Source organism: Dipteris shenzhenensis, chromosome 18 (genome assembly GCF_047967505.1).
Source record: "Dipteris shenzhenensis isolate YYH24624 ecotype China chromosome 18, Dip_SZ_1.0, whole genome shotgun sequence".
Classification (NCBI taxonomy): domain Eukaryota; kingdom Viridiplantae; phylum Streptophyta; class Polypodiopsida; order Gleicheniales; family Dipteridaceae; genus Dipteris; species Dipteris shenzhenensis.
In genome coordinates, this window is record NC_141613.1 from 25,190,238 (window position 1) to 25,213,386 (window position 23,149).

A 23,149-nucleotide genomic window follows, 5' to 3' on the forward strand; every position below is an offset into this window, starting at 1 on the left:
GGAGAGAGAGAGACAGAGAGCCACAAGTTTTGGTGGGTGCAGAACCACCCTAATCTTCTTTTTCATTCATTTATATATGTGTTTGAGTATTGTTCATAACTGGGGTAAAGGCACAGTGACCTTTAACCCCCACAAATCCATTCATTGAGATTGAAACTAAGTGGAGGCAAATGGTGGTCGATGTGGCTGCGGACCTCCAAAATGTATTCCAATGTTTTGCAATGTTTTGCAGAAGATAGCACTTTGGCGAAGGACGCGGTCAATGTTGCCGCACATTATTTTCTCATGCTGTTGAAGTGCTCGGATCAGTGTGTCTTGGATGTTCCATTCTACACTAGAGTATGGCTCAATCATTGGCCAATTAATGGTGTGATCCTCACCCAAAGTGTGTATGTTGGCCTCCCATCAGTGACAGCGTGGAATTGCATAGAACTTGGGATGGGTTCTGAGACATGGAGGTGCACATAGGTAATCTTTCAAGAAGATTACATCAAAGAGCTCGGGGCGGCGCCAATCAAGTTGGGAATCTAATTTGCTGACCCAAGCTTCACTAACTTGATGCTTATGAAGGTTGGTAGGAAAGTTGTCCAGGGTCCATCCACCTCGAGTTTTCATATCAGGATATTTGCTCCAAAAATCCTTGATGGGGTTACAGGGAAGTGGTATCACATCAAAATCATACCCATCATTGGAATTTGGCATGGGAGTGCAAATTGGATTATCTTGATCTTGATATTTAAAATCAAATAATGGGTCATTTTCTGTTGATGACAACACAAGTAGTGTCGGAGGTGATGGTGGGGTAGGGGGAGAACATGGGGACATGGGGGAGAAATATGGAAGAGCGTTAGTTGTGGGAGGGGAATCAGAGGGGAGGGAGGGAAGAACTAGGAAAATGTTTTGAGCAGCTTGGTAATCCTCGAGGGTAGGATTAGCAAGGGAAGGGGAGAATTTAGGTGTGAGGGGCTAGTAAGTTTGCGACTTATTGGGTTAGTTGAAAGTGGTGAGAGGCATGAGCAAAGAGACAATGAAGGGAGTAGATGTTAGGCTGCAGCTCAGGGAAGGTTAAGATGGTGGTAGTAGAAGGGTAAGTGAGGTGATGAGATTGGGCCCATAGAGAGTGGTTAGATATGGGAAGTTAGATTTGAGATAGGCCATGTGTCATCCTCCAACACTTCTTTTTATTGGTGCGATGGGATCATCACTGCAAGGGGGGGATGTTGGTTATGTCATGCCGTGTAGATAATAGTGATGGCTTTTGTAGCAATGGCAACAAACCAGCAATAACCCTGAGGGGAGGACTACCTATGAGGCATAAATATGTGATGAAAGCATCCATCTTGAGTGCTCTAAACCCGACATGTGTAGATAGGCAGAAGATATTTTTTTCATCTTTGAAAAAGTCATGGCAAATTTTTTGTGGAGTTTTTGCCCCTATGGAATGTTCCCATTTGATGTTTGGATTAGTGGATATGATCTTGAGTTGAAGTTTCTTCCATAAGTTAAGCACTCATGCTTTGAGGTGATCTTCTGCTTGTAGAGCAGCCACAAGCTCGTGGTACACCACCATTGTGCATTGTAGTGGGACTTCATTGGTGGTGTCTTCCATTGCCTCATTGTTTTGCACTAGCAATTGGAGTTCAAGATTTGAGATGACTATGTTTTGGGATTGCATCTCATCCATTTTTTCCTTATATTTATGGTAGATGGATGTATATGCCTCCTTAGGCTTTTTCATTTGCAAGGTGACCTACACTTGTTGAGGAATGACTTCAGTGGTACTAGACCATTGGTCCAATACCATTGGTCAAGCACAAGTCTTGGACCATTAGTACAAGACTTGTGCTTTAGAAGTGCTGGCTTCTCTAGCAGTGGCAAGTTGGTCTTTTAAGATTTGGCAGTCCCTTGTAAGATCTTCAATGTTGAATGTGCCTATTGCCAAATATTGTTGCATGTCTTCAAGATTTTCTTGGCAATCCTGGAGCTCTTATTATTTTTGGATTAGAGTGAGTCGGGCTTGTGCTAATTCCTCCATCTGCTGAGAGCATGTGCTGAGGTTAAGTAGTCATAGGAGGTCTGTACGATTTTCGTAGGTTGTATTGTCACTATCAGCTGTATCTGACTTTGGTGGAGGTTGGTCACATCCCACACTGCCTTCTCTTGAGCTTGGAGAGCTTGGTTCATGTGCACTTCTTCAATCTCTTTCTCATCTCTTTGTGCCCAAAGTGCCCTGACCTCTATGGCGATTCCATGGAATTGGTCTTCAATGGCTACTACAATTTGTATTTCCAATTCTTGTACATGTTCCTCCTTTAGTGAATAGTTCTAACATTTGAAGCATTTGGTTGGCTTGATGATGGATAATGACAAACAGTGATGAGGATTGGTGATACTTCTAATACAATTGGTGCCCATGTAGCCATCCTGATGATTCTATAGTACTTGTTGGGGGTTCTTCCAATGGTAAGTCACTCACTTGGGTATAGTAGTCATATTGCTGATCTGGCACTAGCTCTCCTTGTGGCTCATTGACTGGCATGATGTTGACGAGCAGTGCTAGCGCCGATGTAGCCTCAGGCTCTGGCTATTGCTGTTGTTAGAAATATAGTGGTTCCAATTGTGGCTAAGCTGCAGCATCTGGTGGGGCAATTCCTCAATTCCTACCTCCAGAATAGGCATTTCTTCCAAGGTATTTGCATTTTCCAATGTGATAGTAGCAGAAGGCGGTGACGGCTCCCATGCTGGTGAGAAAGGGATGTCTAAATCCTCAATAGGTTTTGGCAATTGGGGCAGAGTCATTTCTCATTCTTGTATCACTTTATTGATGATTACAACCAATAAGTGTGATGTTGGCTAAGCACACTCCCCATTGCATACTTGGAGCCATAAGTATGAACATGAAAATCGATATCCCAATTGGGAGATAAGGATGGGTGTTGTGGTTAGGCACCACTTTAAAAGCTCAAAGGCTTGGTCACACTCTTCTGTCCAAAGAATTTCACTAGTAATTTGTAAAGTGGTCTAGCTATCATGGAATACCACAAGATAAATCTGTTATAGTAGTCAGCATGTTCCATAAAGACCTGTACACCTTTGGAATTTGTATGAGGAGGAAATTCCATGATGATTTTGATTTTTTTCCATGTCAGTTTTGCAATCCCATGTTGAGAAACAATGTGTCCCAAAACAACTCCGTGGGTGACCATGAACTGGCATTTTTAGGGACATGCCATACTCCCTACATTTGATTAGAATTGCTTCAAGACATTTTAAGTGGTATTTTTTGTTTGATTGGATGCACAAATCATCCAAGAATACCTGTAGGAACTTATTCAGAAATGACTTGAAAGCAGTGAACATGACTCTCTAAAATGTGGCCGGGGCATTACATAGGTCGAAGGGCATGACTCTATATGTAAAGATATGCCATTATGTAGAAAATGTTGTTTTTGATTGGTCAACATGAGGAACAATTTTCACTTGGTTATATCCACTAAAGCCATCCAAGAACCTATATATCTCTTATCCATCCAACTTTTCCAACATTGTTTCTGTTAAGGGTAGGGGATAGTGATCCCTGATTGTGGTGGCATTCACATTCTTTAAATTAACACATATTCTTAGCTTCTTGTTGCATTTAGGCACAATGACGATGGGTGAAACCCAATCGTTGTGCTCTATCTCATAGATGAATCCAGTATCTAAGAGTTCTTCCAATTTGACATAGACCATGGTGCCATATTTTGGATTTGTTTGATAAGGTCCACATACCTTAGGGTGCGAGCCTTCCCTAATAGGTATCATAGTGTACTACCACTTCTTGTGAAATTCCCTTCATTTTCTTGTATGACCATGCTAGGTAGTATCGGTATTCCATTAGGAGTACTTTGAGCTTTGTTTCATCTTCCTGTGTAAGCTATTTCCCAATGAATACCAATTTTTCTTCCTCCCCTTCAAGGGCAAGGTTTATTGTGTGAGTTTTGGCCAGTCCCTCATAGATTGGAGTCTCTCCAATGTTATCGGTTTCTTGCAGATCAGATTCTCTTACTGGTCTTGGCATTGCTATGGGAACACTACCACTTGTGTAGTTCTTGAAGTACTCTGGCACTTCTCAAAGATCATCCTCTGATGGTGTTGAACTAGCCTGACATGTGCTATGGGTATTGGGTGGCATAGTATCATTAACCAATTTTCGAGGCTCTTGTGGACTTTCTTTTTTAGAAGTCTCATTATCAAGCTTCATCCGCACGTGGCTTAAGCTTTCAAAACTTCTTATGTTGGGAACTGTGGAGTAACTTTTCCACTCGCAAAGTATTCCCAAGTAAGGGTTCATTTGTTGTGCATACTCCTTCAAGTCCATCGGGGGAACATTCAAGAGGAGGTGTCTCAAATTTTGGGAGAGCTGGATTAGTAAGATATAACTCGACGATCCTAGTTTGGACATGTTTGAACTCATTGAAGTGGTTGGCCTTGGCTTTGGCGATGTCCTCCTACTTTCTTGCCGAATCTTCTGCTATTATTCAACTTTGGGAAGTTTGACCGCCATTAGGGCATGAAGAATGGCTAAATCATTGTGAAAGCCATCGTCTTCAAATTGAGCATTTTCAGCCTCTATTTCAAGGTCCTAAGGAAAATATGAGTCCTTATTATCATGGATAGCTTTTTCAGGTTCACCATTCCAATCAAGGTCAACCATAAAGAATGGCACCTCTAGATCAATTGGTTCTTCATGTGTGAGTGGAGGATTTACTTGCATGATCTTATCATCAATTTGCAAGAAGGTGGGATCTAGTGAATGGCAGTTGTCAATGGTCGCCAATGCTTGGATCCAATTGTTGACACTTCTTTGTGTATCGCCTACTAAGGCATGATGTTGTTGCAGGGGGGCTAATTTTCTTGAGATTGTCCTTGAAGAGGTTTCATCCAATGCTTTAGGAACAATTGATTTTATTGCTTTTGTCCCGACATTGACTCTTACTACGGTGTCACAATTTTGGATTGTCAATCTATCAGTTCCTCAATAATGGAGAACAGATGCCTCACACAACTAAGGACGTCCAAGAAATATTTGATAAGATTTCTTGGGGAGATCCAAGATTGTGAATTGAACAGAAAAGAGGAATTTTCAATTTGTATTGACACTCCATTCATTATTCTTAAGGGCTTTGCATGTGAATCATCTGCAAGGCGTATGTTGAAATTAGCCTTTTGCATTGGTCAGAGACCCCATTCATCATAGAGCTCCTTGGATAGGTCATTCAGCCTTGCTCCACCATCCACTGCAAAGTGATGTTGCATATGTCATCTCTCTCACCCATCTACACAGGGATATCTTCTACGTCTTCCATAGGTGGAGGGGGATTTGCTAGTTCAATCCATCCTTTGAAACTCTCCCAAATATTAGGACAATTCCATAAGAGGATTCCAATGGGAATTGACATAGGGCAACTTACAATGCTAGAGAGTTCAGCACCTTCAAGTTGGAGTGGCAATATATTATGTTGTGGATTTGGTTGCTGGAACAAAGGCTCAATTACAATACTAGGCAGGGCCAAGTGAGGGATTGAATCTTGTATTTGCTTCTCAGCCTAAAATTGAGCTTGTTCCTTTTGCACCCATTGTTGAAGTGCCTGAAATCAAGCCTTCTCCACTTCTGCATTACGGAATGGAGCTTGTTTTATTTGAGGCTTGATAGCGGATGTGGATGAGCTTGGCTGCTCATTGCTTGGCGAAGGGATAGTCACTTGTGCTTTCTATTGAAGAGGTATTCGGGATTGAATTGGAATATTGGGGCCCTTGGTGGCCTCTTTTTGCAGGCGTGTAATTACATTCACAGGTTACGATAATATGCTTTCTAGCCCTAGACTTTGATGGTCCACCCCAATAATGCCGATTGGGACGTCAGGCTTAGCCTCATTTTGTCATGGGACCTTATTTTTCATGGTGCAATCGATATAGGCATGGCCAATACCACAATCTCTATAGAGTGGTTGGAAACTGGAAGGGCTACCATGATGAGGGCACTCTGCGATCCGGTGATTCTCTCCACAATCGTAGCACTTAATGGGCGCTCCATATGTGTTGGGCCAAACTTGATTTCATAGATACTCCATAGATAGGTATTAAACCTTCTGCTCCTTCTACATAGTACATTGGGTACTCAGCTTCATACTCGAATTGTGAATCCACTTCCTCGGCTTGAAGTTCTTGTATTGGAATTGCTGGAGGAGTGGATTTGGTACTCTTAGATATGGTCATGGATTTGGATTCTTGAGTAATTGCAGGACTTGGTGGGTTCCGACGGGAATAGGATTCAGCCTCGGAGCTAGGGGTTCTTGTGCAAGTGTTGGTTGCTTGTACAGTGGGATGGTGCCGGTTGGTATTATTGAGGTCGGGCAGGTTGTTGCGCATGTTGAAGATGCAACTATTTTCATCATTCCCACCGACTATGCAGATGTGGCACCACAACCTTGGTGGTGGATTGTCTTGTGCATTGATCTTGGCTCTTAGGATGGGGCATTCATTTTTTGTATGATTGGCCATGCAGTGTGGACACCAGACATTTTCTCATTGTTGTGGATAAGTCTGAGGTGGCGGCTGAGACATGTGAAGCTTTTGTTCCATGGTCTACATCATTTCTTCTCTTAGCTTCATGGTCATGGCCTCTAGGCAACTCTAGGCGATCTTCATTAGATGTTTCTGCTGTGGACTTGGATTTTCCCTTTTTAGAGTGCTTATCGTGCACATTGGCTCTTCCATCATCAATGCTGGTGTCAAAGTCGATCATGCCATCCTCGATGTCAATGGCTACCGCATGTGCAGCACTAAATGTTTCATAAAACTGCTAATCTTTTTCATGTCTTTGCGGATTTTCTTCCTTAGGCCTGCAATGAACCAGGCCGTGAGGTACTTATCATCAAAGCATGGGTCACATTTGGATAATTAAGCGTTTTATCTTGCCCAGGTACGTGTACATCTTCTCGCCAACCTTGTTTGAGCTTGCTTAGTTGGAGAGATGGATCATCTTGTAGTCTCTCCATTTGAAAGCACTTCTTGAATTCAGTTTGCAGCAAGTCCCGTGTGGCTCTTTCTTCCACTAAGAGGTCTAGGTACCATTCTGGGGCTTCATCAGCTAAGGCCATGGGGAACCATGCGACCTTGGTTTCATTGGATTGATCTCCTCCAGCTCGGCATGTGGCATTAAAATGTTTGAGAAGCCTTGCTGGATCACCCTGTCCATTGTATTTGGGAAGCTCAATTTTGCCCAGGGGGCACCTGCCTTGATTGTTACTATTGTGGCCAAAATTGTTGCGAGGGTTAAAGAAATTGTTCCCATTGGCTTTGAGTTCAAGGTCACCATCATCACGACCATGATCTGCCATGTCGTGTCATGGAGGAGTCAAAGGGATTGGCTGAATTTTAGGGGGGGAATTCGGGACAGAGGGTTCTCGTAGATGTTGGCCAGTGTGTCATTGCATGAAGATTTGTCAACGAGGTGGAACGGGTGCCTGTTCCACAAGTGCGGGTGTTCATGTAGGTGTGTTAGGGAGGTTAGAGATTCAACAATGTTGTAGGGACCATTTTGTTAATAATGTGCCTAGGATTTTCCCATGTGAGTAGGGAAATGTGCTGGTGCAGACGGATCATTAATCGGAGGTCACGGTGGAAATTTATGAGCGAATTAGTGCAAAAAGGGGTCCACTCGAGGGTGCAAATTAGCGAGTTCTAGGGATACCAAAATGGTCTGAAATGGGTTGGAAAATTTCCCCATAGCGTGGTGTTTTTGTGTGTGAAATGGGGGCTCAAATTGGGTTTAATTTGGCCACCAAATGGGCGAGTTACAAAGGGTTAAAGTAGGGTAAAAATGGGGCTCTTTTTGTGTGTGTGGGGGGCGGGGTTCCTTTGGTATTAAGTATGGTGTGAATGGCCCTAAAGTCTAACTGGGGTGGACTAACTAACCTAGTCTACTTCCTCTAACTGAACCAACCAGTTGGTCTAACTATTAGTTACTCTAACTATTAGGTAGAGGAATTACCAGTTACAAGGACAGTTACTCTAACCTAACCTAATTGTGGGTCTAACTAACTATACTACAATTATTCTAACCTAACCATATCCGAACTAACCCACCCTAGGTTATCCTAACCTAACCTAGTTTAATGCTTAGGTTAATTTTAGGGTTAGGTTTTTTTTTGGGCTAAGGGGGGGGCGGGCGACAACCGCCGAGAGGGTGGAGGAGGGACTGAGGGGGTGGGGGGGTGGAAGTCGAGGGAGGAGGGTGGTGCGAAGGTGGTGGAAGGGATTAAAAGTGGGAGGAGGGGCACGGAGGCAAGGCACGAGGACGTAGGCCGCTTCGTGGGCAGTTTCGCCTCTGCGGGTGGCCTGGTTGTGCCACTGCTATGGGCGGCTGGCTTGCAAGACAAGGCCCTAAGGGCCTTAAGAGAGGGGGGGCGGGGTGGCTAGGTGGGGCGGTGTGGGATGGGGAGGGGGGGTGGGAGGTGGTTTGGGGGGGGGGGGGGGGGGGGGAGGAAAGAGGGGTAAGGGTGGAGGGGGGGGGGAGGGAGGGGGGGCAGGGAGTGAGGGGGGTGACAAAATATGAAGAGGGGAGAGGAGAAGAGTGGAGATGAGGAGAGAGGGCATAGCTAGAGAGCGCACCACAAATGACTAATTGTACACTAGATTTAGTTGAAAAAATAGAATATATACAAACCCATTTAGGGTTAGGGTTAGGGGATCTAACCCTTTCCTTTATAGCACTCTATAAGGTTAGTGCTATGCACATATGATCACGTGATGGTGCTATGCACACATGATCACATGATGTTGAGCGTGAACTCTCAACACCTTCCCTAAGGATCAACATCATGAAGTAGGCCTTTCCTCAAGATGATGATTCTGGGGAATCGAAGAAGGACTGAGCATTACATTCCATCACACCCCTTTAATGGGAATGTCCTTCCTCTGCGTCAAACCAAGAGCTAGTCGGTGTTTCTCGAATAGCTCTTTACCGAGTGGTTTGGTAAAGATGTCTGCAACATTTTCTTTGCTATCACAATGTTGCAATGTGATGTCACCAAGTAACATAGGCCTTTCCTCAAGATGATGATTCTGGGGAATCGAAGAAGGACTGAGCATTACATTCCATCACACTCCTTTAATGGGAATGTCCTTCCTTTGCGTCAAACCAAGAGCTAGTCGGTGTTTCTCGAATAGCTCTTTACCGAGTGGTTTGGTAAAGATGTCTGCAACATTTTCTTTGCTATCACAATGTTGCAATGTGATGTCACCAAGTAACACTCTTTCTCTGATGAAGTGCTCTCTGACATCAATGTGCTTATTTGTCCTGGAGTGATATACTGGATTTTTGGCCAATGCTTGAGTCGATTGATTATCACAGTATATTGTTGTTGGCTTGACTCATCAAAGTAATTTGTTTCTGACAATAGTCTTCTAAGCCATATAGCCCCACATGCACCTGTAGTGAGTGCTCTATATTCTGCTTCAGTCAAAGACAAAGAAATAGTTGGCTGTTTGTTTGACAACCATGATATAGCACCTTGACCAAGGAAAAATGCATATCCCTGTGTCGATCTCCTGGTCTCATGATCTCCGACATAGTCACTGTCACAGTATCCCATGCAACTGTGGATGACTTTCTCTATATTCTATCCCAAACTGTCTTGTACCTCTGATGTATCTCAAGACTCTTTTGGCTGCATTCAGTGAGATTGTTTTGGATTTGCCATAAACTGTGCTAGTGAGCTTACTGCATAACAAATATCTGGCCGTGTGATTGTCAGATATATAAGAGATCTGATGAACTGCCTGTAGTATCTGTCATTGACTATAGGCTTTTCTAAATCTTTAGTAAGTTTCAAACTCTGTTCCATGGGAGTGGCTGCAATCTTGCAATAATCTGCCATATGAAACTTCTTCAGGAGACTGTCAACATACTTGAGCTGACTCATGAATGTGCTATCTGAATCTCTCCAGAACTCAATTCCAAGACAATAGTGCATAAGTCCAAGATCTTTCATGTCGAACTCTGCAGATAAGTCCTGTTTCAGTTTTCTGATGAAGCTATCCTTGCTTCCTGTCACAATCAAATCATCTACGTACAAAAGTGCAATAGTAATGTCTTCCCCTTGAACTTTGTAGTAGAGAGTATGATCTGCATTGGACTTCATGTATCCCAGATCAACAAAATACTTGCCGATTCTGTTGTACCAACTTCTGGGGGCTTGTTTTAAGCCGTAGAGACTTTTCTTGAGATGGCAAACCTTATTCTCCTTTCCTGGTTCAACATAACCTGCTGGTTGTTGCATGTAGACTTCCTCGTCTAGATAACCATTGAGAAATGCATTCTTGACATCAAGCTGATACACATTCCATTTGCTGAGTGTCACTAGTGATATCAAGAACCGTATGGAATCCATCTTTGCTACTGGAGCATAAGTCTCATCATAGTTCTAACCATATTGTTGTGCAAATCCTTTCGCAACTCATCTGGCTTTGTATCTTTGAATGCTGCCATCTAGATTGTACTTCACTTTGTATACCCATTTGTTTGCTATGGCCTTCTTTCGTAGTGGAATAATTCCCAAGTATTATTCTTATACAAAGCATCCATTTCTTCATTCATAGCAGTTTGCCATTCTGTCTTGTCTACTACGTCTTCAAAGTACACTGGCTCTTCTGTAGCCATGATGGTAGTCATAAGAGCATAGTTGGTGGTTTCCACCTGAATTGCTTTGTCTTTCTGAGCATATGTCAATCTGGCTGGAGGTCTGCTTTCCCTAGTAGACCGTTTGAGCTACTGTGGCTCTGCTTGGGGTGTTGTTGGCAATTCTTGCTCTTCTTCATCAACCTGTTCTATAGATGACTGTGAAGTCGATGCTTCTATCTCCTGTGTAGGTGAGGTTTTCCATTCTGATTCCTCATCAAAGATTACATCTCTGGAGATAATGACTTTGCGGTTGATGGGATCATACAATTTGTATGCTTTGCTTTCTTCACTGTAGCCAACCATGATGCATTTGCGTGACTTCGCATCCAATTTCCTGCAATGATCATCATGTATGTGGGCATATGCTATGCAACTAAATATGAGGAGATGCCCAATGTGTGGCTTTTGTCCAGTGAATGCTTCATAAGGAGTCATACCCTATATCGGTTCGGTAGGAAGCCGATTAAGCAAGTAGTTTGTTGTAGCTATTGCTTCTGCCAATATTGATTCGGAAGATGCTTTTCACTAAGCATTGCTCTAGCACTGTCTGCTAAAGTCCCATTCTTCCTTTCAGCTCTTGCATTCTGCTGACGAGTATCTGCACATGTGAATTGTCTTCGAATGCTGTGATTTCTGCAAAAGTTCATGAATGCTGAAGACATGTATTCACCTCCTCTATCTGATCTCATCTCGGGGGGGTCACTCATCATATGTAACCCTATCACGTGAGTTCAACAAAAGGATATTTTTTATTTCTAAAATTTACAGAAATAAATATACATAAGGGACTATTTAAAATAGTTTTGGAAAAAATTTACAGATTTGTATAGAAAAGGGGTACATTTTATTAATGAAAATTTTACACAGATAAGGGATTTTAGAAATATGCCTTGAACGCACGTGGTATAGAGGGTTTATACATAGTGACCCCCCCGAGGATCTCATGACCTTGATCTTTCTGCTTGTCTGGTTTTCTACCATGGCTTTGAATTCTTGAAATCTGGAAAACACTTCAAATTTCTCTTTCAGAAAGTAGACCCAACAATATCTGCTATAGTCGTCGATGAAGGTCAAGTAGTAAAGTGAACCATTGATGCTGCGGGTCTGGGCATAACCCCATACATCTGTATGTATCAAATCAAGAATACCTCGTGCACGAGAGGTACTTCTGACAAAGTTGGTTCACTTTTGTTTGCCAAAGCAGCATGCTTCACAAACTTTTTCAAGAAACTGTAGCTTTAGAATCCCAATTGCCATATTCTGATTCCTGAGATCTAACAAGTACTTGAAGTTGACATGACCATATCTCTTGTGCCATTTTGCAGATAGTGGCATCTGTTGCGGTTGATCTAACATGGCATGCTTATCTATACCTATAGCTAGCATTCTATATAAGCGTCCTTCCTTGACACCTTTTGCTACTAGCTGACATCTTTTGGATTTATCTCTGATAGTGCATTCATCACCGTCGAAGATGACTTTGTAATTGTGTTCCGTCATTTGACCTATGGACAAAAGGTTCTTGCTGAGCTTCGGAACATAGAGCACATCTTTGACCAATCCTTTTGTACCAGTGAAATTGTTCATAGGGATAACACCTGCCCCTTGTACCGGATTCGGTGTATTGTCTGCTGTGTAGATGACATTTTTCTGTCCTTCTAATGGTTTCATCTCTGTGAACCATTCCTGATGATTTGTCATATGAGATGATGCACCGTTGTCGATGTACCAAGGATCCTGTTCAACTTGGTCGACTTGATAGCTGAAATCCTCTTTGGGATTGAAATCAATGTCTAGGTACACTGTATCAGTCTGATGCAATTTCTCGCTTGCAAGAAACATATTTCCATGTTCATTTGCAAAATGACTGTGACTAGAATGTCCACTATGATGATTTCCTCTGCCTCGGGAATTCCCTCGATTACTGCTGGATTGATTGCCTTGGTCGTACTGCTTCTTGCAGCAATCTCTTTCATAGTGTCCAAACTTGTGACAGTAGTTGCTACAAGCTAAAAAGAGAGAAAAAGGATAAGAAAAAGAAAGCAAACTGGGGTGCAAATAAGAAGGAAGAGAGTCCAAGGGAGGACAAAGGAAAAATGAAGATCGGGGAGATTAATGCAATCATTGATAATAGTGACAATGACATTGGAGGTTCACGCTTCAATGGCTACAACTTAGGAAGTTTCTTTTGAAGTACGTTGAAGGAATGTGTTACTTGGGGATTGAGGTAGCATGACTGATTTGCAGGTTCGATTGTGGAACATCATTCGTGCAATAATAATCAAAAACACCTGGAGGGTTAGGAATGGTGGTGCTTTTTATCAAAGACCTGCTCCAAAGTATTGGGCTTCCTACGTCCACGAATTGAATAGTGTTCTAGTTTATAGTGGTAGGAAAGGCTCAGATTTCGGTTTGCTTCCTATATGCGGAGCATAGCTTAGCTGTTATTATTTTTTGACTTTTTAATATTAAATATATCCTTTTTGTTGGCGAAAGAAATAAAATTACACCTAGAAATTCACAAAAGGAGGGGGAGCTAACAAACCTTCATCTTGAAAAGTAGTAAGTGGCCTTGAGCTTTTAATTATTTGAGATCTTGCTTGGAACAGGTCTCTCTAAAGATGCTCCGCCCAAAGATTATTCCGTCGAAGGAACGCCCCTCCATAAAATGTTCACGGTTTTCAATTCCCTTTCTATCATGATCAGTGCCTATGCAAACCCACTGATCGTGGAAATACAGGTGCTCTTTTCCTTCCTGCTAAATATGTAAACTAACGATGAATTTTTGTGTTAAAAGTGCAGCCTGAGAAATCCGGTATCTTGTATCAATTCCGTCAATTTAGTAAACTTTGCATGGGAAAATTTTTCATTGGACACTGAAACCGATTTCGAGGGATCTGGAATGAAATTTGCAGGCAACTCTTGCGCCCCCAACACAAGGGAAAATGCTAAAAGGATTTGGCCTGTGTTACGCCGTAACGCTCACCACATTCTTCTCGATCGCTGTTTCTGGCTATTGGGCGTTTGGGAACTCTGCATCGGGCATCATTTTCTACAATATGTACTCATCGGGCAGACTTCTAGTTCCGAAGTGGCTCTACTTTATGGGAAACGCGTTTGCCGGCGTTCAGCTTGTTATCATCACAGTGGTCAGTCTCTGTAATATGTTTCTCGTTTTGGTGCATTTCTGTTGACAGTAATGCACGTAGATTTCTTATTTCGTCTTGTTGTTTACGGTTCCTGGTGCTATGTTCACGGTCTTGGGCTAGGATTTTTTTCTTAATGAAGCTGCAGGAAGCCCCTGAATTTGATAACGAACTGTTTTATTCTGTGAACTGCACTGCAGCTCTACATGCAGCCCACATTTGAGAAATATGAAGATGTTGTTTCGGATGCCGAGCAGGGAAGGTTTTCAAAGCGAAATTTACTTCCTCGCTTGTTCGGTCGATCTATCTTTGTGGTTTCTGCTACATTCTTCGCCGCGATGCTGCCATTCTTCGCAGAGTTCAGCGCTTTTCTAGGCTCACTCGGCTTCACGCCCATCTGCATCATCTTCCCGCTTCTCTTCTACAATTTGGTCTTCAAAACCGAGTGCCCAAGGTTGGTATTATGGGGAAATTATATGATCATGGCAGCCGCATTTGTTGTTGTGATCCTCGGCAGTATAGCCTCGTTCCGTCAGTTAGTCATGAATGCCAAGGCGTTCCAGCTATTCGCAGACGTGTAGAGAGCGAACAAACATAATTCTGATTGTTTAGATCCTTTCCAAGCTGTAAAAGGTGGAAGGGGATAGAAAAATATTCAAGTCTATATAATCAGCTCTCTAGCTTTGACCATCATTTTGTAATCTTTGTCTTTCTTTTAAAAAATGTGGTATATAAGTTCAACAAGAACATCATTTACGCCATGCCCTACAAGCTCCCCACAAGACCATTTATATTATATAAAACTAGATGACAAGTTGTATTAAGAAAGAAGATAACTTTGTGACCTTATGATTGTAGGATTTGTAAATTTCCAAATAAAGAAAGTGCGCTTGAAATTGAATATTGACAATGAGAGTTCATAGTGTTGTGTTTGTTAATTGGAAAGCACATACTCTACATATCACTTTGCATCTATTACTAACCACATGTTTATTTGGGGGTAAAGTTGGCACACTTCTTCTCCAAAAATTATAATAGTATGCCCTTTCTTAGGCACACTACATTTACATTCAACACATAGCATATTACAAAAGTGAGCTTGAAATTGAATATTAAAAATGAGAGGAGATTTTGTTGTGTTAGATAATTGCACTTTGTCAAAGCGAGTTTGAAATTGAATGTTAAAAATGAGAGTAGATGCGTGTTGTGCATAGATGAGTAACCATGAGAAGAAATTCAATTCTACTCATTTTTTCTTTTTCTAAATGCTAATATGAGAAGCAAGCAGCTTCTGACTTTTTAATACTGGATCTCTTCATTTTTGTGAAGCAAGTCGAATGCCGAAGTAGAAGTACTTGCTTTATCTATGTCCTCATAGGTTCAAGGCCTATCAAATAACTCACACTCCATGGATTCAATGGAGTTGCCAATTAAATGACGAGATGTATTACAAAATTGTAATTGAAAGAAAATAAGCTTGACTTTTAATATTATAAATGAGACTCTGAGAAGATGTAATTGTATTAGGTATTGGATAGCACTTTGCATTCGGCATGTAGCACTTTGCATTTAGCACATAATCACACATTTGTGTAGGGAGAGAGTTGGCATGCTTCCTCTCCAAAAATTATAAGATGAAGGACAGTCTTCCTTGGCTCACAAAACTTTGCATTCACCATGCAACTCTTTGCATTCATGTACTATATATGTAATTTGCCAATCCAATCTGTTAAATGTCGAATGCGGTATTGCATGCTATAGCTTGGGATTTTTTAAGGACGTTCTTTCTTATTTTAAAAAAGTTTGGAAACGTTCAGAACACAAAAAATGCGCTTTATTTAACCGGTCAAAACGTACCAATTGATTGGGAAAATATCGCACGGTAATGTACAAAAATACCACATGGTGTGGTGCAACACCGGCCCGGTGATAACTCTTACCATCCAGTGTAATATTGTCATATGAATCGGTGTACCGTTACACCGATCGGTATGTCACATCATACCACGTGGCATGCATGCATTAGCTAGAATACACTAGTCGGTGTAGCATCACACCAGTTGGGGTCTATAAAAGCATATTTGGCCATCATTTTTGCTGATTTCTCTTGATGTTTCCTACAATTCCCCGCAGTTCCCTTCTCGTGAGCTTCTAGCATTGTTTTTTTTTTCAGTCAGGACTGGGTGATGGATCGCTTCACTTGGATGGATTCACCTCATCCTAGCTAAGAGAGGGAAAGAGAGAGAGAGAGCAACCGAGAGAGGAATATGTATTATGTCTAGGTTTCCTTGCTTGTGGTGTGTGCGTGTATGATGTCTATCACTTGGGGTCGAATGATGACTCGCTTCAGCTGGTTGGAATCATCTTGCCCCGAGTGACATGCTATTAGGTAGTATCATGTATGAATATATATGATACTAGACCAAAGCGAGGTGAATCTAGCCTGCCGAAGCCCGACTTTGATAATATTGTATATAGATGTCTTGAAATATACCCGGTTATTGTCTGGATGATAGCTTGCTTCGATCGGCTGGATTCATCTCGATGTTGATCTTCCCAACCAGGTGTGCGATCACACAATCACTCATCTAGATCATCTTGGTTCATTGAATTGCGATTGCTATTAGATGTTTTCCTGTTATATCATTTATAGCCTATCCTCCTTCGATAGGGTTTCTTAAAAAAATTATAGCTTAGCTACATTTTGCATGCACCTCGATCGCTTGTATGAGCCGCGCTATTGCTTGTAGTGTCCACACTATAATTATCTATTAGGAAATCATATAAGCATGCGTGCGTATATTTCAATTTTGTTTCTAGAGAAATTGTGTTGCGCATGTTCTATGCAATTTGATTTTAGTTTCATCGAATCATAGCAATGATTGTTGTGTTGATTACATAATTTCTTTCGCTTTTGTTTTTGTAATGATTTTAAGAGTGCTAACATAATGCATTACGATTAGCGTGTGAATTATTTAATTGCTTCTGTGTGGATTTTCATATGTACACGTCGTGGTAGCAGAACCGGTTGAGTTCTTATGTATGATTGTTGTGTGAATTAGATGTATACCTCTACTTTCCTCATGGAAGCCACCCTTTAAAGAGAGAGAGAGACAAAAACTTGGAGAATTGAGGTGGTGCAATACCTTGTCCGCAGGGTGTGCGTTCGACATATGATTACACAGAGTGAGGAGCAAATAAGAGAGATTCCTCATACCAAGTCTAAGCTGGATAAAATGCAAGAGAACATATTTGCTCAATTTGAATGCAACTGGATCAGGCATGGAGAGGTGCAGCAGATGGAGGAGAAATAGATTGTAGTGAACTTTCTACCTAGAGTGTTGGGTGATATAGTTTTGCAAGGGAAAATGGTAACCCCTTGCATGACGCTTTCACTAATGCCTTGGTATATTTTGCCATACTAATGTTTTTACAGAACATCATTTCCAAGGATCCCAAATTAATTTTGGATCACAAGTTTGGGCATTTGAAAGATAAACAAGGTGAATGATAATAAATCATTTATAAGGCCTGCCCAAAATCTAAAATACCAAAGAAGGAGACAAATTGGATTTGCAGCTCGAAAAAGAGGGTGGAGAGATGATGAAGAGAGATAGAGAGAGAAAGGGGGGGTAAAAATATGGAGGATTTGTAGAAAAGAAAATAGTAAGTGGGTCATAAAATAACTCATGATTTTTCGAAAATAAAAAAATGACGATTTTTCTCTTCTTGGGAATAGTCCTTAATAAGACCTACCTCACAACGGCATGCCAAAAATATAAGAGTATGTACACCAAAATTGAGATCGAAACACTCATATATTGATAGTGAACTTAATAAACCCACAAATTAATGTACAAAATGTCACTATAAAAATGTGAAGGGAAAATTATACATAAGAAGTCTCGTCGATGTCAAAACTATGAATTAGTAGCATTTACATGGATGGCTTCATCTTGAGCCAAGTCTTGCACGCCAATTATGTCTATCTGAAGGTTTACATACAATTGATCACCTACATCATCATCCCCTATTGTATGTCTACCTAAGACTTGATCCTCTAGTTCACTGGCCTCTAGTTCTCCCTCTTCTTCCCCAAAGTCAGTGAGCTCCACCTTCCTCCATTACAGTGTCATTATTGTCACCTTCTTCCTAGCTCATATCATCATCTTCATCCTCTTCCCTAGATCCATCGGCATCATTATTTGGATCTTTTGCCGGCATCTCTGTATCCACATCCATTAGGGGAGAATTGGGGTCTCCAAAGGGCCTCCAATTAGTGTTTCCTAATCTCAAGGGATTAGAGACTGATTTGAGGTGTACCAATGAGAGCTCTCTGAGGTGTGGGGAAATGTCATGTTGAAGTTGACAAATCATTTATGGGAGAGGCCTCTAACCCATAATTTATACCCATGGTCTTCACTCCTAGCCCTTTATCTAATCTCCAATCCAAGGGATACATTCAAATTTGTTGTAGAACACTCCTAGCCATTATATCAAGGTGTAGATCCAATGGACACCATTAAAGGATAGAGGGATCAAATCTGAAACCTTGAAAATGGCAAGGATCTAATGGATGAGATTAAAAGAGAAGGGTGTGTATTTTAAGCCATCCATCTAGAAATATATCTAAGGGTGGGGATGAAAGGAAAAGGCACTCAAATCTAGGCCATTGATATCAAGGAGATCTAAGGATGGAGATGCAAGAAAAAGTCACTCAAATCCGGGCCATCCATTATGCGCCTAGATCTCAGCCATTGATCTAAAGTGCTCCATCTACACCCTCCAAAATGTGCCTAGATCTAGGCCCTTGATTGGATTCTTTGATCTCCACCATTAGATCTATCCTAGATCTAATGGTCCACATCAAATGGCAATCTCTCCCTCTTTATTACACCTCTATTTTGTCAACCTTTGCCAGTTTGAGGTCCACTAAAGGCACCTCCCACCAATTTGAGTAGTCTAGACCTTTGATGCATCCACCAACCACCTCCATCCAAAGGCCAAGGTTGCCGAAATTCAAAATAAAGGTACCCATGCCTATTGAATGAGTGCTATGGGGCCCTTACCCCATGGATTACCATAGTAGGTTCACTTTCTCTTATCTTAATCCATTCCTTACGAGGCCCTTTTGAGACCCCATTTCTCCCCTCATGCCTATCTTCAAAAAAATGTTTGTTTCAAGGAGCAACTTGGATCACGTACCACCATCTTGGATCCAAATGGTCCATATGAAAGACCACCTACATTGAAGATCCAAATTAGGTTCGTGTAATTATATTCATTTATGCTCAAATATATATATATATATATATATATATATATATATATATATATATATGAGAACCTACCAACATTTGTTTTAACAGTGAAGATATTAGCTTTTAATTAATTCGTTGTTCACAATGCTTTGGAAGAACATAGGTATCACTTTTATTGATCCAGGGTCTGGTGGAGTCAATGGCAAAGAAACCACATTTGTCTCTCCTGACTGTAGAATTGGGACCATTGTTGATAGTTCTAAACCATTTGACATCAAGAATGAAAATACTAAGTCTTCTAAAATCAACTTCATAGATGTCACATATGGTCCCACAATAATCTAAGTGCAAGGAGAGAAGATTGGTATTAAAAGCACTTGCTTGGCTATCTTGTACAAAGTTAGCCATGACTCCACAATCATATGTGACTCTCCTTGAATCGATGCGTTCCACACAAAAATGCCGTCCATGTGACCACAATGCAGTGTACTTTTTGTACTACAAAAGAACATGATTAAAACAATAAGGATGAATTTTGTAGTGATTGTGATCATAAATACCCAAATTAAGTAGAAAGGTAAAAAACTTACATGTGGCATACATCCGACTGCAAGCTCTCACTCTCGATTAGTTACGTCCTCCTTCATGTTCGGCTTCATGAAAATCTTCTTGTAGCCAATCATGGGACATGTGTTTAGGGAGAAGAGCAAGGTCCGGTCGATATGGCACCCTCCACCTATTTATGACTCTAAATATCTCCCTCTCATTTATTCTTTTTGCTTTAGCCTCTTCATATCTCTCCACTCATCTTAAATTGCATCTCGAGACTATTGAGGAGAAAAAACTTATTGAATTTCTCTCTTTCCTCTTCGCTCCTCTTTCTTTCAACCTCTTTGCCTTGGGGAACCCTTGCAATGACATGATCATCATCCTTGATGTTCCAAGCATGTGGCATATTGGGATCCATGGATGCAAGAAACTCTGTGATGTATTCTAATGACTCTTCCACAAGCCATCCCTCTTCCATGCTTGCTAGCTCTTTGCCTTACAAATCGCTTCAAGTTTTTCATAAACCGTTCAAAAAAAAAAAAGGCATGCAAAAGCACGTACCTACGCACTCCCCAAATCTTGAATAGTCATGCATGGTCCACATCAAAATTCCCCTGATGAGCATGTTTGCGGCTTGCCTTGAGGCTCTAGAAATATCAAAGACACATATGCCCCTCCATAGGGTCTGAAACTCCTCGATCAAGGGTGCCATGTACACATCCATATTTTTGGCCTTGTACTTGCTCGACGACACAAGTAGGGAAAGCATGAGGTGTCCCTTCTTTATTGTTAGCCATGGCGGGATATTGTAGTTCACCAAGAATACTATATTAGAGAATTTGGGAATCTCCCAAATCCCACTTTCAAGTAATCGGTTACCATTTGAGCATATGGGCATGTCCCACTTTCCAATAATAAAAGGTGAAGATTTAGCCATATGCTTCTCCCCCAGTAAGTCATGTCTGTAGTACTATGCTCCACACTCTAGACAATTAACCAAATTGCCATACTCGCAACGAAACAAAATACAATCATTAGGGCAAGTGTGGATGCTGTCATAATCCATCCCAACCATTGCCAACATCGTATTTGGGGCAGGCAACATCTTTTGGAGAACCTATTAAAATTTGCATATCCAAGAAACTTGTGAATGAGATACTAACTAATTAAAACAATTCAGAACGAGATAGTAAGATCAAGTCTCCAAACCTCATCAAGGTTGAGACACTTGTGTCTAACCATCCATACTTTTCTTGCAAATTCTAGATCGATAGGCAAGCTTGTAGTCTTGACATCCTTGCACCATCATACAATAGTCTTGATGCCAAATCTCGCACCATGCTCTCATGCTCAGACATCTCACCCCCATCTCCCGTGGTACCTCCAAAAAAAAAATCCACCATGTTGCCATACCCTCGTCCTCCTCTAGAGGATAATCCTAAAGATCATCTTGATCAAACTATGGTGGTGGTGCACATGCTCCCTTGCTGCTCTCCTCATCCTGTATAATATAATGACGCAAGGTTAGTGCATGCAACAAGGACAATCAATATAAAAATCCATAAATCATTCAACTATCATTGGTTTACCGATGATGCACTAGCATGTCAACATACATCTTCTTTTGGTGGTGCCTTTCTATATATTTGCAAGTGGCACATGACAATACAATACAATGCGCACAAGGACAAGACAATCTCTCACAAAGCCACTCCAAACTCCCAGGAGGTGGCCCCCTATCCAATGAGCTGTCACTCTCATCGTCTCCACCTGCACACATCCACAACCATCCCCCCAAGTCAATGTTAGATATCACTGCTCCACTCTCGTGTAACTATGCGGGAACCAGCTAACTCTACTTGTAAGCCCCCCATATGAGGAGAAGGCATTTGAGTAGCTCGGTTATCCGGTAGGTCCTCGTTTGGACACCAGATGGGGGCCATGTGTGGCCTGATGGCTAGTCAGCTTCAAATAGAGTTGGAACACTGCCAACTAGGCTACATGCAATTGTGGGAAGGCATCCCATGATTGACCGCACTGAGGGTAGACGGAGCACTTCCCGAGGCAGCCCACTCTCGAGTTGCGAGGCCCATTTGGAGCCCCAGATGAGATCCCAGATGGGCCAAACGGAGACCATAGGTTAGTTGCTCTATTTTGCGCCACGGTTCTGTCGTGTGGTCGGTGGCCTATTTTGGGACCGACCCCCAGTCGGTCGTTTTGGGCAGACTGGGTCGGTCACCCAATTGGGTCTAACCGACTACGACTGGTGGCTATATAAGAGCAAGCTCGTGAAGTCCCATATCATCACTGGCTATAGCAACCCTGATTCCTTAGCATCCAACCTCCTTCCTCTACTGTTTCCGGCATGCCATCATAGCTTCTCACACAAGAGCGCACAGCTGGGAGGCAGCGCCATCTGTTGTATCAATTTATAGTAATCAAAATTTTGATTCTCCATACTATCTACTTTTCTCTCTTGCATACGAAATCCTGTTATCTGTTGAGCACAGACGTTGTATTGTTTTCTTACATGGTATCAGAGCTTGGACTCTAGCAAGAAGATTTGGTAATGTGTTTCTATTTGCGAGCAGATTGTGAGAGATGGCCCAACCCGCAAGACTGTGAATCCCACTGTTCGGCGAAAGTGGAAAGTTGGACGGCACTAACTATCCACTCTAGAAGTTCAAGATGAAGACCATCCTAAGCACATACGAGCTTTGGGATACTGCTACTGGGGTGACCTGAAGCCAGTTGCGAGACCGAATCCAGTCAATGCAGCACAACATATAGTACCAACTGCGGATGAGATTCTCGTGTGGATAAGAAGAAATGCAGATGCGATGTGTTCTATTGTCTACAGTGTAAGTGATTTTGTCATGGCGTTAATTCAACATGTCACCACAACGGAGGAGGCATGGACGGTCTTGAAAAATCAGTATGAGACCATGAATCAGACGCGGATTTAGAATCTAGAGACTCAACTCGCGAACGAGAAACTGTCTGTGAGTCTGAAATGACAGAGAAGTTCATCACCAGGGTGAAGAATCTGCGCGATTAGATGACTATGATTGGCATCACCATCACCAGCGAGAATCTAGCATGAAGGTGCATACGGATTCTCCCACCAAAGTACTACGGTCTTGTTACGGTGCTGAATACGCAAAACAAAAATCCGCCCCTCAACTTTGAGGATTTCAGCGCAATGCTTCTGGAGGAGGAGATGCGTCAAAAGATGAGGACTGGAGAAGATTCGGCTTTCTCGGCTAGATCAAAGAAAGGTAAGGGTAAGGACTCTGGTTACCCATCTTCTTCTGATGATAAAAAGAGAAAGAAGAAGATCAAGTGCTTCTATTGGAACAAGGCAGGGCACAAGCATAATGAGTGCCAGAAGAAGATTGCAGATGAGAAGAACGGAGTAAAGAAAGAGTCCAGCAACAGCACGTAGGTAGTACCAGTAGAGCTGTTTG

At 41.9% G+C, this 23,149-nt stretch overlaps 1 protein-coding gene across 1 annotated transcript in view; it reads left to right on the forward strand.

The window, feature by feature from the left end:
* Nucleotides 1–14,567, forward strand: part of LOC147890997 (GABA transporter 1-like) — a 65,255-nt gene extending 50,688 nt beyond the window's left edge. The window contains exons 5-7 of the mRNA XM_087389740.1: nt 13,336–13,466; nt 13,642–13,875; nt 14,073–14,567. Coding sequence (XP_087245866.1) covers nt 13,336–13,466; nt 13,642–13,875; nt 14,073–14,453 — 746 coding nt within the window. The 3' untranslated portion in view covers nt 14,454–14,567. The remainder of the gene's footprint in view (nt 1–13,335; nt 13,467–13,641; nt 13,876–14,072) is intronic.
* The last annotated feature ends 8,582 nt before the right edge of the window (nt 14,568–23,149 follow it).